Raw genomic sequence first — 13,685 nt, 5'->3', positions numbered from 1 at the left:
ATGTATATAAAGTGTCAAATAAATAAACTTAACGGAATTTTTTTCTGATGGATATGTAATTTTTTTTTTCTTCGATTTTTTTCTTATAGATATGTAATTTAAATTATAATTAATCATCTTAAATATATTCTCATGTTTTTTTATTAGAAAGTGACTTTGTCATTCTATTTATTTATCTTCCTAATCCTGGGCAACTTCTCTTTGAGTGGGGTCTTATTTCCTTTTGATTGATCTAGACGGTGAACACGAGGGCAGATACCAGCTATTTAGTCTTCTCCGTTGTCTTTATTTGAATTTTCTCTTACCTTCCAGCCACATCAAATTTGTTTTGTAATTATTTCATGTTCTCCCTTAGAATCTCCCCTTACTGAGATTGGTTGAACATATATTTATTTATTTACGGTTCCATTAACCCTTTTACATAATTACAATAAAACCAGTGAAAAATAAAACGACAAAAAAAAATGCATAATATTAAAAAAAGGAAAAACATCGAAAAAAGTTTACAATTGAAAACAGGATTTATAAAATTTTAAAAAAATACTACATCTGAAACAAACATGAATATTTACTTATCATCTTTCTTTTTTGAGATTGATCGAAAACATATTTTTTATAGAGTCCGCTTCAAAACGGCTTTTCAATTATCTGGGACCAATTTTGTATTTATGGATTATGGTTGGAAGGGAAAACTATACATGGTTGATACTTGCCCAGCTAGCAATCTATAAGATGTTAGTAATCCTATGAGCATCTACATGCGTAAAGAAGGCTAGCACTTATGTGATACACTATTTTATAGTACGTATTTTTATCCTTGCATGTAAATAAAACGGTGTAATACCATTTCCCCCACAAAATAAAATATTTTCATAACTTAATAAGTGCATGTAAGGGTTGCTTATTAAAATGGATGGCATGCTGGTTTTATATTTTTGTGCAACAACTACGGTGAAGGTGTATAGTGGGTTTTGCATGTTGGTTTAATTAGTGTTCTGACGGAGAGACGGGTACGTCTCAAGCCGGTAGATATAGAAAAGTCGGTAAGTGGTTATACACAAATATTTAATAACATTGAAACAACATATTTTATAAAGATTTTATGTAACGTGAAATTCAATATCAATGTTTGGATCATAGAATTAAGAATAGTCCAGAAGGAGCGTAGAATCATATTGGAATACATCGGACTGTGTCCAATAATTCCTCCACTATGCCGCACATTCGCCGCGCGCTGGCAACACTAACGAAATGTTAATTTTGTTTCTTCGATAATCTGCCAGATGGAAAAATAATTCAACTTTTAAGTAATGCATTTGCTACATACACATTCATTTGCTAATTACACATGAAATGTGATTGCATCCTAGCAGTATGTCTACACTTTAAAAGGATGCAACACGGCATAGTTGAATTCAAATCAGGAGTTGCGTACTGAGCGACGTCTACAAAGAAACTAATGGGTCAAAACGTAAATCTACTCATTTATGAGTAGTTTAGTCACCTTCTGTTTGATGTGCGAATGCGATTTCTAGACTTTTCTTAATTCTATGCTTTAAATTTAACTCACGCGCGTTTTGTTTTAAAATGAATAATATTTAGAATTCAAATTTGAGTTTACGAACCCCATCCAAGGACATCTTCTCCAAACGGTGAACTAAAAATGTGAAACATGAATCAGTAACGAAACAGAATGCGGAAACGTATGGGTCATCTGACCTCCACTGGCCCTAATTTTCCCTTTACTAGGCAATAAAGCGTCTCACACTTACGCAAGATATTGCAAGTTGCAGGCAAAGGGCCGACGTAATCTGAATTACCATAATCTAAAGTAATAATTACAAATATGTCTAAATAGTCACAAGTTACCATTGCCTGCTACCTACTACTATGCTTGCTCTAATAATTTTATTATTATTGCAATAGTTATGATACGCGGGTGGACGCGTTTGTAATCTTATAATTTCTACAGTTTAATATGTGGTAACAAAAATAATACATTCTTTTGGTCGTAAATTATATGCGACCATAATACTATTTTGTCTGGTGTACTGGTGTAGTGGTCAGCAAGTTTGCCTACCATGCAAGAGGTCTCGGGTTCGATTCCCGACATGGTTGACAAGAAATATTAATTTAAAAGGGTGTTTTTACACTAGAATATTTATTTAATACTTTATACATATATTATTTTATTTATATTTATGTTTTTCCTTTTTTTTTTTAAAATGTTATTACTATTTTATTTTATTTTTACATCTGAGCATGTTTTTCATTCTTTATTTCAATTCTTAATTTTTAATTACTCTTACAAATTTTCTTCATCTTTAATATTATTTCCATTTGTAAATACTCACTACCAACTACAAACTTTAAAATATCTTTTTTTCATATTTTTAATATTTTCTGCAATAACTATCTTTAACTTATCCTTTTTTACTTAAATTTTAATTTTTAAACAACTTTCATTTATGTTTTTCTTTTTCCTTCTCTTTTTTATACTTTCATAATTAACCTTACATATATAATTGCTTTATAATATGGAAACTTCACTGGTCCATTAGAATTAAGTCTAATTGTGTAAAATATTAAACTTTGTAACTGTACTGTATGTTTCCTGAATAAAAGAAAAATTTTAATTTTTTAATTTATTTGATTTATTTGATTTATTTTGTTTATTTAATTTATTTTATTTGTTTTATTTATTTTATTTGTTTATTTGTTTTATTTGTTTTATTTGTTTTATTTGTTTTATTTATTTTATTTTATTATATTTTTTATAATTTTTTTTATTTTTTTTTATTTTTATATGGTATTTTTTTATGTATATTATTTATTTTATTAGGTAAACAAATAGTATACAAATATTGACAATTTCTTTGTATTGTAGAGTAAAACACTCATGCACACACCAAAAAAATTGTTTACACTTAATATAATAATTTAAATTATGATAAATATAATAAATGTAAAATATGAGAAATAAAAAATATGTATTTAGTTATAAAGTTAAATAATCGGCTTCTTTCAATATTTCTATAATTTTTACCTAAATTTACATACATTGTCATAAAAAATATCAGCCTCGGTAAATCTATTGTTATATTGGTCGCATATTCTAGGTATTGTAGATTCTTTCAAATCATTTGTTGACGCGTTATCTGTGTAAAACCGAAGATTTTGTCTTGTCGGTCTAGATGGCACACGGAATGGAAGTCTTTCAAGTATATTAGGAGAATAAATTGTATTATTTAAAAATAACTGGTCTAACATTATTCTTTGATTTTTAAGAGATTTCATTCCATGGTACTGCAACTTTCAGCATAGAGAAGTTAAGGTTTATCCGGCAGTCGACCAAAGAATTTTCGTTGGACCTTTTCTAGTATATTAATACTAACATTATAGTAAGGTGACCAAATAGGAGTACAGTATTCTTTTACATACACAATAAATATACATAAGGGCGGGCATATTGCCTTAACGCAATTTCTTCCTACCTACCCAAACCGTTCAGTTTGAGAAAATCACAAGTACATGGACATATTCTAAGGAATTACACGAAATCTTAAAATTTTATACAAAATTAACTAAAAAAAAATATTGACATTAAACTATGAAAAGAGAAGAGGAGATGGGAAGGAAAGAAGAAGGAGAAAGGAACAACTCAAATATTTATATAGTGACATTTCAATCTTGATTTAAATGTACGTAAATAACGAAGGGGCTCTAACATTAGTGGGTAGATTATTCCACAATCGAGCAGGTACAACTGTGAAAGAGGCAAGAAAATATTTCATAGCTCCTAGACTTCATCTTACCACCGTGAAACGAAAATGATCAAGATGCGCTGCGATTAGGCAAAGGGCAATAAACTTAAATAATGTTTAGTAAAATAATTGAAAACAACTTTGTGTTTAACTTAACATAAGTAGGGGAGCACGGGTAGAAGTGAGCCACGGGGAGGAGTGAATCATTTACCATATTACTGTGAAATACGATTCGAAACATGATCAAACTTGACCAACGTGTCGCATACTCGTGCTCGTTCTGCACATCCAGTTGCCACCTGTATCTCGTCACGGGTTCACGCGCTGACAAGGTCACTCGCTGACAAGGTCACTCGCGCTTTTTGACGCTGAAGTAAAATTTACGTACTTTTTATTAAGCATTTGACACCTTGCTGATTAGTTGTAAACAACGAAAAGTGACTCAAAATTAAGTATTAAATTATATAGTACCTAGAATTGTGTGGTTGTGGTGCATATAATATTTAAAAAAATATATTTAACTTATTTTGAGTGCTTGAGGAGGACTGAACCAACTTCGATTGGGGAGGATTGAACCATGGTTCATTCCTAAAAGTGATGAAGCATTTTATAAAATTCACTCCCAGCAGCAAAGAAAACCCATCGTTACTGATTATGATAATTACGACGCGCACTTGTCCATAACCGTAATCAATAAGGTAAAAGGAACATAAAGTAATTATTTTGACTTTACCACCTCACTCAACAAATAAATAGCAACCGCTAGATGTGGGTGTTTTGGGACCTTTTAAACTGCATACAATGCAGCTATAGATGCATGAATCCTTCATAATTCTGGCAAAACGTTTCAAATTTACAAAGCCGTGACTCCTGGTAATATAATAGCTGCATTAAAAGAACGGGAATATTTCCATTCTACCCGTACACGGGTAGAAGTGGCCAGAAGGTGTCTTGCTTTATTTACTAAAATAATAAAGAACTGTAACATATTATCAAATTTGTTTTATTACCATCACATAAACAATAAACTTAGCTAACAGAGGCAGTTTACCTTGCTGGTTTATCTTGTTTCATTTTTCCAGAAAAACTGTTTTTAAAAAAAATGGTTCACTTCTACCCGTGCTCCCCTATGCCTTGGTAAAGAAGCTTGTATAGCTTTTAAATCGATCGGAGGAAGAAAAAAAATAAGCTGTTAAAAACGAAGTTGTTTTTATTTATTTTATTATAATGAATAACTACAAAGTTAGTGCTACAAACAAAAAAATGTTTCTTTATAAAATAATTTTCTATAAGATTTAAAGAGAGAAATTCCTGCAAAAAACTGTGATTTCAGTTAGATGGGAATTTAAGTGGGTACCAACCTACATAAAATAGTTAATGTGAAAAATTTTCAATTACGAAATAAAAAAAGACGGGCACCTCAAAGCTCGCGTATTTCGAATAAAGCGCGATATGTCATTTTACCGATACATGTTATTCTATCCGTACTTCCCCTGCCAAATAGCGAAAGCGTGTTTACTAATACCACAGGACCACAATCCGGTTAATTAGCTGGTTAAAGGGACTCCATACACACGTTTACACTAAACATTCTTAGCTCATATGTTTTTTTTTAAATATTTACATTGGAATAAAGGAGGTCACGAAAGAGTTGGCCATTGCGAAAATATGCAAGAAACCAAATCTTGGGCAATGCCGTGTAGTGAATAATATAGTTTTAGGAATGTTACGACTGTTTTCGAAATACCTTCGTGCATGTCATGCTGCTGCATGTCTTCATTGACATGCTATGGCATGCAATCGTCATGACAGGGACATAGAGGACCAGAGAGAGCAATGGACTATAGACCTGTATAATGTAAATAAACAAAAATGTATTTTTTTTCACAGAATTTAAAGACATCTTGACTACGTTTTGGAGTATGTATTTAGAATCAGTATAAAAAGGAGTGAATACATTTAAATTCATTGCGATGAGGTTATATCTTTACGAACAAAAAAAAATTATCTAAATAGATATTTAACAAAATGTTCAGACAGTGATAAACTTCAAACCTCGGTTGAGGGTCAAAAGTAGCGTACAATATTTTTAAAAATAATTTTTACGTTCAATGTGATCTAAAATGCAACTTTTTCGACTCCTTTCACTTTGAAAAAATAAAAAAACTTTATACATCATCGGCCCTCTCTAATGTACAAGTTTAAATTAGTTGCTCTGAATTCATCTGTTTGTGACGGCACGGGCAAAGGCAGAGTTGCAATTTCTGTGTTGAAAAAAAAGTGATTTTTTCACAAAATATTGTATAAAAACAGAGGAGGTTGGCAAATCACAAAACTTACACTGATTTATTCATTTTTTTTCAAAAAATCTTATATTTTTTTATAGTTAATGTTAACTGTTACTAACTTTACTATTTATGTAAAAACATTAACAATCTTTTTTATTTTAGTACGAAAAAAGCGTTCCATATATTGTTGACGGTACCGCATAAGAAAATAGTATTTCGATCATGTGTTACAGGAAGGTAAGGTGATCAGTCTTACGCTTCAGGTGCCAATTCAGGAACAGTAAAATATTGTAGTGTAAAACCACCTTATGAACAAATATTTCATATTGCCCCTCCCAGGACCTCAAGTATGGTAGGCTATCAAGCCAACCAGTATCCTACGATACGGTATATATCCATTCGATTTCATTTATCAGGATTTTAACCAGAGAAGAGCCATCGAGTCGAAAACACTCGTGCAGGATTCCGGTTCTATTTCACAAACCTTACTGTATTCAAAATAAAATACTTTTATTGGAATAAAATGAATAAAACAACTTTGTTTTTAACCATTAAGTAAGGCTGAGATAAGCATTATCGACAAAATCAAGAAAGGAGCTCTGCGTCGGTTTGGACATGTAGAGCAAATGGACAGCGAAAGAACAGTTTAGACTCGGTTAACCCTGAAGATGGCTCCTGCAATGGTAGCCGAAACATCGGAACAAATTCAACACACACGGTATCACCTAAAAAAGAAACACATTAATAACAGTTACCGTGAAAACCATCGCACCTATTTAGCGAAAGAACGGTTAAAAATATTTACAACACGAATTTTTATGGATTCAGAAATAGACAAAAACCGAGAAAGACATGGCAAGACCAAATCCAACAAATACTTGAAGATGGACACGTTGAAAGTCTGAATAATCGGCGCGCGTGCATGAGATGTATGAATATAGAGTAAGCGAGATCTGTATGCAAAGATAGAGTGGTGTGGCGCTCTATCTGCCTACCCTTACGGGGAAACGGCGTGACAATTTCAAAGCTAAACAAGCTCAACAAGGTTCTTTTGCTTTGAAACCGGTCGTTTTCAAAGCAATTTAAAACGACGTTGGAACAAATGGAATAATTAAAGAAATATGGATGTTCAAACATAGGCAAAATGGTGAATGTTACACAGTGTGTAAAGTGGCCACTTAAACCAGCCAATGACAGGTCATAAGCCCTGTAAATGCCTAAACTTCCATATTCCCTAATTTAAAGTATTCTCCATCCCTGTTGTAATTTGTTAATATGTATAACGTTGTTTAATTTATTTTATTATAATCAATAACCACAAAGTTAGTGCTTCAAATATAAACATTATACTTTTATTGGATTTAATTTAATTTTTATTTTTTAAATTTAGGACGTTATATCAAACTCATGTGTTTGATAATGTTATATTAAGATGAAACGCGTCATATTATACACTCTTGTAAATTTAAAAAATCAAAGTATTAAAAACCAACGCTCTTGATATTTAAATAATATTAAGTAGAATTGAATCCAATAAAAGTATTTTATTTTGGATATCTTACCAAATTTCAATATGGAATTCTACCAATTATCTGCATACGCAATAAAGAACTGTATTTTTTATCCGCGCGGACACCTACATTTTAAAAATAAAGACTATGAAAAACTGCTTTATCCGATCTTAACTTACCAAGTCTTCCTGAAGTTAGTAGATATCTTCTTCCCGCCTTCCGCCGGTCTCTCACTGAGGCTCCTCTTCATGTCCCTCTGCCCGCCGGCGCCGGTCTCCCGGCCTTCTTCCACGGCCGCGAGCTCCGGCCGCGCGCCCGCCTCGGGCTCCGCCTCCTTCTTCCTCTGCGCGCTCCTGGAGCCCCGGCCCAGGGGCAGGATTCCCCGCCGGGGCTTGGCCCCCCCCGACCCGCCGTCGTTGGCGTCCCCCGGGGTCTGGTGGCACGCGGCCCCCTCGAAACTCTGCACGAAGCAGAGCATCACGGCGTGGTATTCGCTTTTCATATGCCGCGGTTCAGAAGAGCTCGACCGGTGGAAATTTTGATCTGACGCACATTGTTCGTCATCACTCGGACACTAGTCAACGGACTTAGAAATGTGTTCAAACTTAGGAAAAAGGCTAAGCAGGTTTCTAAAATAAATATTTTTTTTATTGTTAAAAATACTTAAAATTTAATTGAGACTAAAGCTAGGGTTTCCTAGGACAGCGATGCCCGTATCTTAACGGCCGTTGTGAACGGTGATGCGGTGGACAGTCGTCCTGACGGTGACTAGAGAGTGGTTTCCTAGGTAAAACGGCGTCATCAACGTAGTAAACCACGTTGATGACACCGTTTCAACTGATCAACGTGGTTTATCGAACCGTTTTAACCGATTAACGTGGTTTACCACGTTGATGACACCGTTTTACACTTTGACACTGATTTATCAGGGGTGTATAAACTTACTCGATTGTTTTTTTAGAAATATAGATCTTTGCGCTGTGCGTGTTCGTAGATATTAAAATCTTCAATCCAATGTGTTAAAAAGAAGTAAAGAGCATAAATGTTTTATTCATCGATCTACCAGGGTTGCATTCGAGGAGAATGCATTGACGAAAAAATGGAAAGATTTTGTTTTTTTGTGTATAAAAAAAGTTTGTTTTTGAATGTTTACAAACAGCATTTGTTTTTTGTGGATCTCAATCAGATTCTTTCCTTAAATTCCTTATAATTTCTCCCTCTATATTTTTTATACTGGATTTTTGGACATTTAAAAAAATCGTATTCCCGCATAAGTACACCCCTCTGTTGGTGAGTAGATCAGATTTTGACGTTTGCAAAAAGAATGCCACATTTGAAAATAAAAATATTTTGTGTTTTGGAATTCAACCATAAACAAGTACCTACGTACCTGCTTAAATTCAATATTTTTTCAATATTAACCATTTTTAGTTTTGGAATTTAATCACAAACACGTACCAACGGTACCTACTTATCAATAAAAAGTATTTCTCCAAGGCAAGCCAACGTTTGGGCAGGACAACGTCTGTCGGGTCAGCTAGTATACTATAAAACTAGAAATAAGAAAAGTTATTTTTTGTTTTGTAGACCATTTTGTGAAAAAGATCTAAGTTATATTGCAATGGTATTTGTTACAATCAATATAGTGTAAAGTTTCCGCAAACCAAGTTTTGTAAAATTTCCATTGAAAATAAACATAAAAATAATATTTTTCAAAAAAAATATTTTATAAGCGCTATCTATGAATAATTAGTTTCATATTTTCGTTTAGCATCATCTTAAGGGACCTTACATATACTACATAAGGATGATACCACTATACTTAAGTGTAACTTTACGCCGAGTTTATAAGTAAGGCCCAATATTATCCCTCAATAGTATACCTCATTGAAACATTATTAAACTATCATCAATTGAGTTGGTAAAAGAATACATAAATAATTGGGTAATATAGCGAATTAATTCCGTAATTACATACGTTACACAATCATTTTAATTTTATGAATTAGCATAAAATTTTCTAAATGAATTATTCAGCGCGATCCAGTACCTACTAATCAATCATAATTATATTTGAACCGAGTTTATTGAATGGATAATCAATATTTTCTCTTATTTAGAATAAACACAAAATGTTTACTTATGGTTTAAAATGTATACTCAGGTGCTATCGATAATATATATTAGAGAGGTCTACTCGTATGTTGTGGGTTCTGGCACACGCGAGTTCGTCGAATCGATTGCCGATCGTCAAAACTTTTTTTAGTCCCCGATTGTGTATGAAACTGTTACAAAAAAACAATCGCAATCCTAGGCTCTTAAAAAAATAACAGATCACAGCAGACATGGAAAACATTTTAGAGAAGGAGATGTGCAAGTCTAGGCGTTAAGGCGGCTTGATTTGTGTGGTCACTTTACACACTGTGTAATATAAATGCATTCACCATTCCGCCTATGCTTGAACGTCCAAATTTCTCACATTTTTCCATTTGTCAATTTTTGAGAAGTAAATTTCCATGTCCAGGCGATGGAAATACAGTTATGTGAGTGTAAGAGACGAGTGATTTTGACTCAATAACTGCTCCCAGGAAAACATCCTGAATGAGGAAATTAAATGCGCCTCGTTGCGCAGTGGTTGACGCGTTGGCCTACCATTGTTGAGGTCCCGGGTTCGATTCCTGGCAGCGTGAATATAAAATATTTATTTTAAGAGCTGTTAAAACTGCGATATACCATTATTTCTGGACTTGCGCCCAAAGCGTAAGACTGATCACAAAATCTTCATTTAACAGATAATCGAAATAAGCTGGATTTGGTTCACCAATGCAGTCATGTCCTATGCGCCACTGGATGCGGAAAGGGGATTGATGATAGATTCAAAACCTTTACTTTCTCCGTAGAGAGAAAAATCCAGTTCTTTGTAATCATTTGGACAATCTCGTTGTTACAATATTTTGAGTTTTTCCAAATCTTTGTAGACAATTAACCGGATTTCACCCCCAAGGAAGTTATTAAAATTAACAAACTACAACAGAGATAGAGAACATTTACAGGGCTTATGACTTGTCATTGGCTGGTTTATGTGGCCACTTTACACACTGTGTAACATTCACCATATTGCTTATATTTGAATATCCATATTTCTTTAATTCTTCTATCCGTTGATTTTAGTGAAGTTGAAGAGCTGAAACCATTATTGTTGTGAAAAGATTCACTGTTTCCAATTTTAAAACTTCTTCTTGGACCGGTTAATTCCATTACAATATTTTGAGTGTGTCCACATGTTTGTAGACAAATGTCTAAAAAAATGACATTAATCAAATTGTGGTCCCGGCGTGTTACGGACTCGCGGATCAGAGATCCGAGATTCGAACCCCACTCTACCCCAACTTGATTTCCATTTTCTAATAGTGAGCTTTTTACAACTCGTTGAAAATGGCCTCAGCAAAATTGAAATATTTGTGTAAATTATAAGAATGCTAATTTTTTTTTTTAATTAAAAAAAAATACTTTCACAACCAGACAATGACAAGTCATAAGCTCTGTAAATGTCCAGACTTACATATTCCCTTCTCTAAAATGTTCTCCTTATCCGTTGTAATTTGTTAATCTCTTTGTTAATAATATCTTTAGACACCATTTTTTTATTTTTTTTTATTATATTGAAAACATATTATACATAATTATATACAATATTCCCAAGGAGTTTTTAAAAAAAAAACTCATTTAGGGACATACAGATAATAATTTTTTTAGAGACGTTTTTAAATTTTAAACTATAATATTATTTAACAAAAGCAGAAAAATTAAAATTATGATATACTACAAATTAAAAAGGGTATGAAAAATACTTGAAAATAACAGAATAAACAGAATACTAGGCATGGAAATAAATTCAAAATAATGTTTACATTATGCAATCTGGGAAAGAAAATTGAAAAAGTTTAAAAATTACATGGATGTATATATACATACTGAACTAGTACAAAATAAAATCATTTTTTTTAATTAACAAAATATGCGCACACCCAATACAGGTTAATTTTTTTATCAAAAACGTTGAAAAAATTGAAATTATGTATACAAGCCAAAAAAAGTATATAAAAAGAAAAAAACACAAATAACATTTAAATAGTATTAAAAATTACATATACAAGCAAAAACGGTGAAATATTAAAAGGTATATGTTCAAGAATGCGTATTCTCTATAAACTAACATTATTTATTCAAAGTACTTCTGGAAAAAATAATTCTTCAATTCGCACGTCCTGTTTCTATATTTTGAAATAGGTACTTTAAATTTTTGTGGCAATTTATTAAATTCCTTGAAACCTATGTATTGTAAAGATCTAGTACCAAACTTCGTAGACTTCACAGATCCAATATATATATTGTTTTTTGATCGAGTACTGTACCGATGGATGTCTCCAATGAAAGCTGGCTTTATGTTACTGTGCATTGAGTCGAGAGTAGTATTAATGATAGTGTCAATAACTCGAAATAGGAAAGCATGCTAAAAGGCATGATTTTTGTTTCAAAATAAATGTCCCTTACATGAGTATCATACGGTAGGTGAAACACGATTTATGTCCTGTATTTAAATCATTGTGCGATAAAATACGATTCGACGATTTCGCTCGTGCTAAAGACCCTGTGACGATCCGAGGCGTCTTCGCGACGTGACGGCCGACCATTTGGACGGCAGCCAATCGTGAAGTAAGGCTACGCAAGTAAAGCACGCTCGAACATGTAGTTGTGCTGGTCACTGCAACTTCACCTTTTCTTATTATCTCCACCCGCTCCTGAGTGGAGCATATGGACACTACCCGACGCCTCCATCAACGAAAAAACCTTTACTTTTTTTTACTTTTTAGACACTCGACTCAAACACGATTCCAGGTTCGATTCCCGACGAGAACACAAAAAAGGGGTTTTTCTCAAGTCTGGGCGCTCTGAGTTAAAATTGACTACTGTAACTAGACCTCATCGTTTTAACGTAGACAATACTAAGTCTCCCACAACGTCGATTTAATGCAGATTTAATTTGCGTGTTTAAAATACTTAATAGTTTATTTGATGTCCCGATTATTCTCTAACAAATATCTCTTAATGTTACAATATTTGAGTTTGTCCAAATGTTCGCAGACAAAAGACTGGATTTCACCCCCTCGGGAGTCATTAAGATTAACAAATTACAACAGGGATGGAGAATACCTTAATTAAGGGAATATGGAAGTCTAGGCATTTACAGGCGAATAACCAGCCAATTATAGATCATAAGCCCTGTAAATGCCTAGACTTCCATTTTCCCATATTTAAGGTATTCTCCATCCCTGTTGTTATTTGATCTTAAGGTTCCTTCACGTAGACTCAGAAATAATGAAATTTTGTTCCTCGGTCATCATAAGACTAATTATGGTTTCCACGCGCCTCTACCCAGAATGATTAGATTTGTAAATGAAAATCAAGATCTTAATTATTTTGATTGCAATTTGAGTTTTTTTACAAATAGACTGAAAAAATATTCCCATTAAATTTACTGATTATTTGTAGAACTAACCTGGATTCTATAATGCCTGTCTAATGTATTCACTTGTCTTTGCTTTTTCTTGCTGTATTGCTTCTTTTATTTGTTACTGTATTATTATTGTTTTTCGTTATATGAATTGTTTAAATTGGACATTGTCTGTAAATTTGTTAAATAAATACAATAAAAATAACAATTTCGTCTTGTCCCAGCTCCGTGAACCGCCTTGACCGCGCGGGGTCGAACGCTGGGACAATGCGAATATTCGGGTGCAGTTCACACGTGAGCGCTGCAAAAATGAATACACGACGGGATTTATTACGAGCGAGTTCACTTAAATAAATATTTATTTTATACCGATATACTGCGATTGCTGAGAATTCCGTGGACAGACCAATGTGGAGGTGCTGAAACGAGCCAGTGCCGAAAAAGAACTACTGTCCTCAATAAAACAGAGAAAACTAGCATATCTGGGCCATATCGTGCGTGGGAGCAAATATGCGCTTCTACAGCTGATCATGATGGGGAAGATTGAGGGAAAGCGTGGAGTTGGAAGGCGATAGATGTCCTGGCTGCGAAACATCCGCGACTGGAC

The 13,685-nt window shown here is 33.4% G+C and overlaps 1 protein-coding gene across 5 annotated transcripts in view; it reads right to left on the bottom strand.

Moving 5' to 3' along the window:
- LOC148271785 (uncharacterized) overlaps positions 1 to 13,685 on the bottom strand; it is a 191,983-nt gene that overhangs the window by 128,363 nt on the left and 49,935 nt on the right. For 3 of the 5 annotated variants that reach the window (XM_088240928.1, XM_088240926.1, XM_088240927.1), the window contains exon 2: positions 7,743 to 8,192. The exons of the other annotated variants lie outside the window; for them this stretch is intronic. In XM_088240928.1, coding sequence (XP_088097054.1) covers positions 7,743 to 8,065 — 323 coding nt within the window. In that variant the 5' untranslated portion in view covers positions 8,066 to 8,192. The remainder of the gene's footprint in view (positions 1 to 7,742; positions 8,193 to 13,685) is intronic. 5 annotated transcript variants of the gene reach the window in all.

This window comes from Micrasema longulum, unplaced genomic scaffold, assembly GCF_059751315.1.
Source record: "Micrasema longulum isolate JH-2025_06_02 unplaced genomic scaffold, ASM5975131v1 h1tg002648l, whole genome shotgun sequence".
NCBI classification, from domain to species: Eukaryota; Metazoa; Arthropoda; class Insecta; order Trichoptera; family Brachycentridae; genus Micrasema; species Micrasema longulum.
Note: the sequence above shows the minus strand (reverse complement) of the source record. Positions and strands in the feature narration are given on the sequence as shown.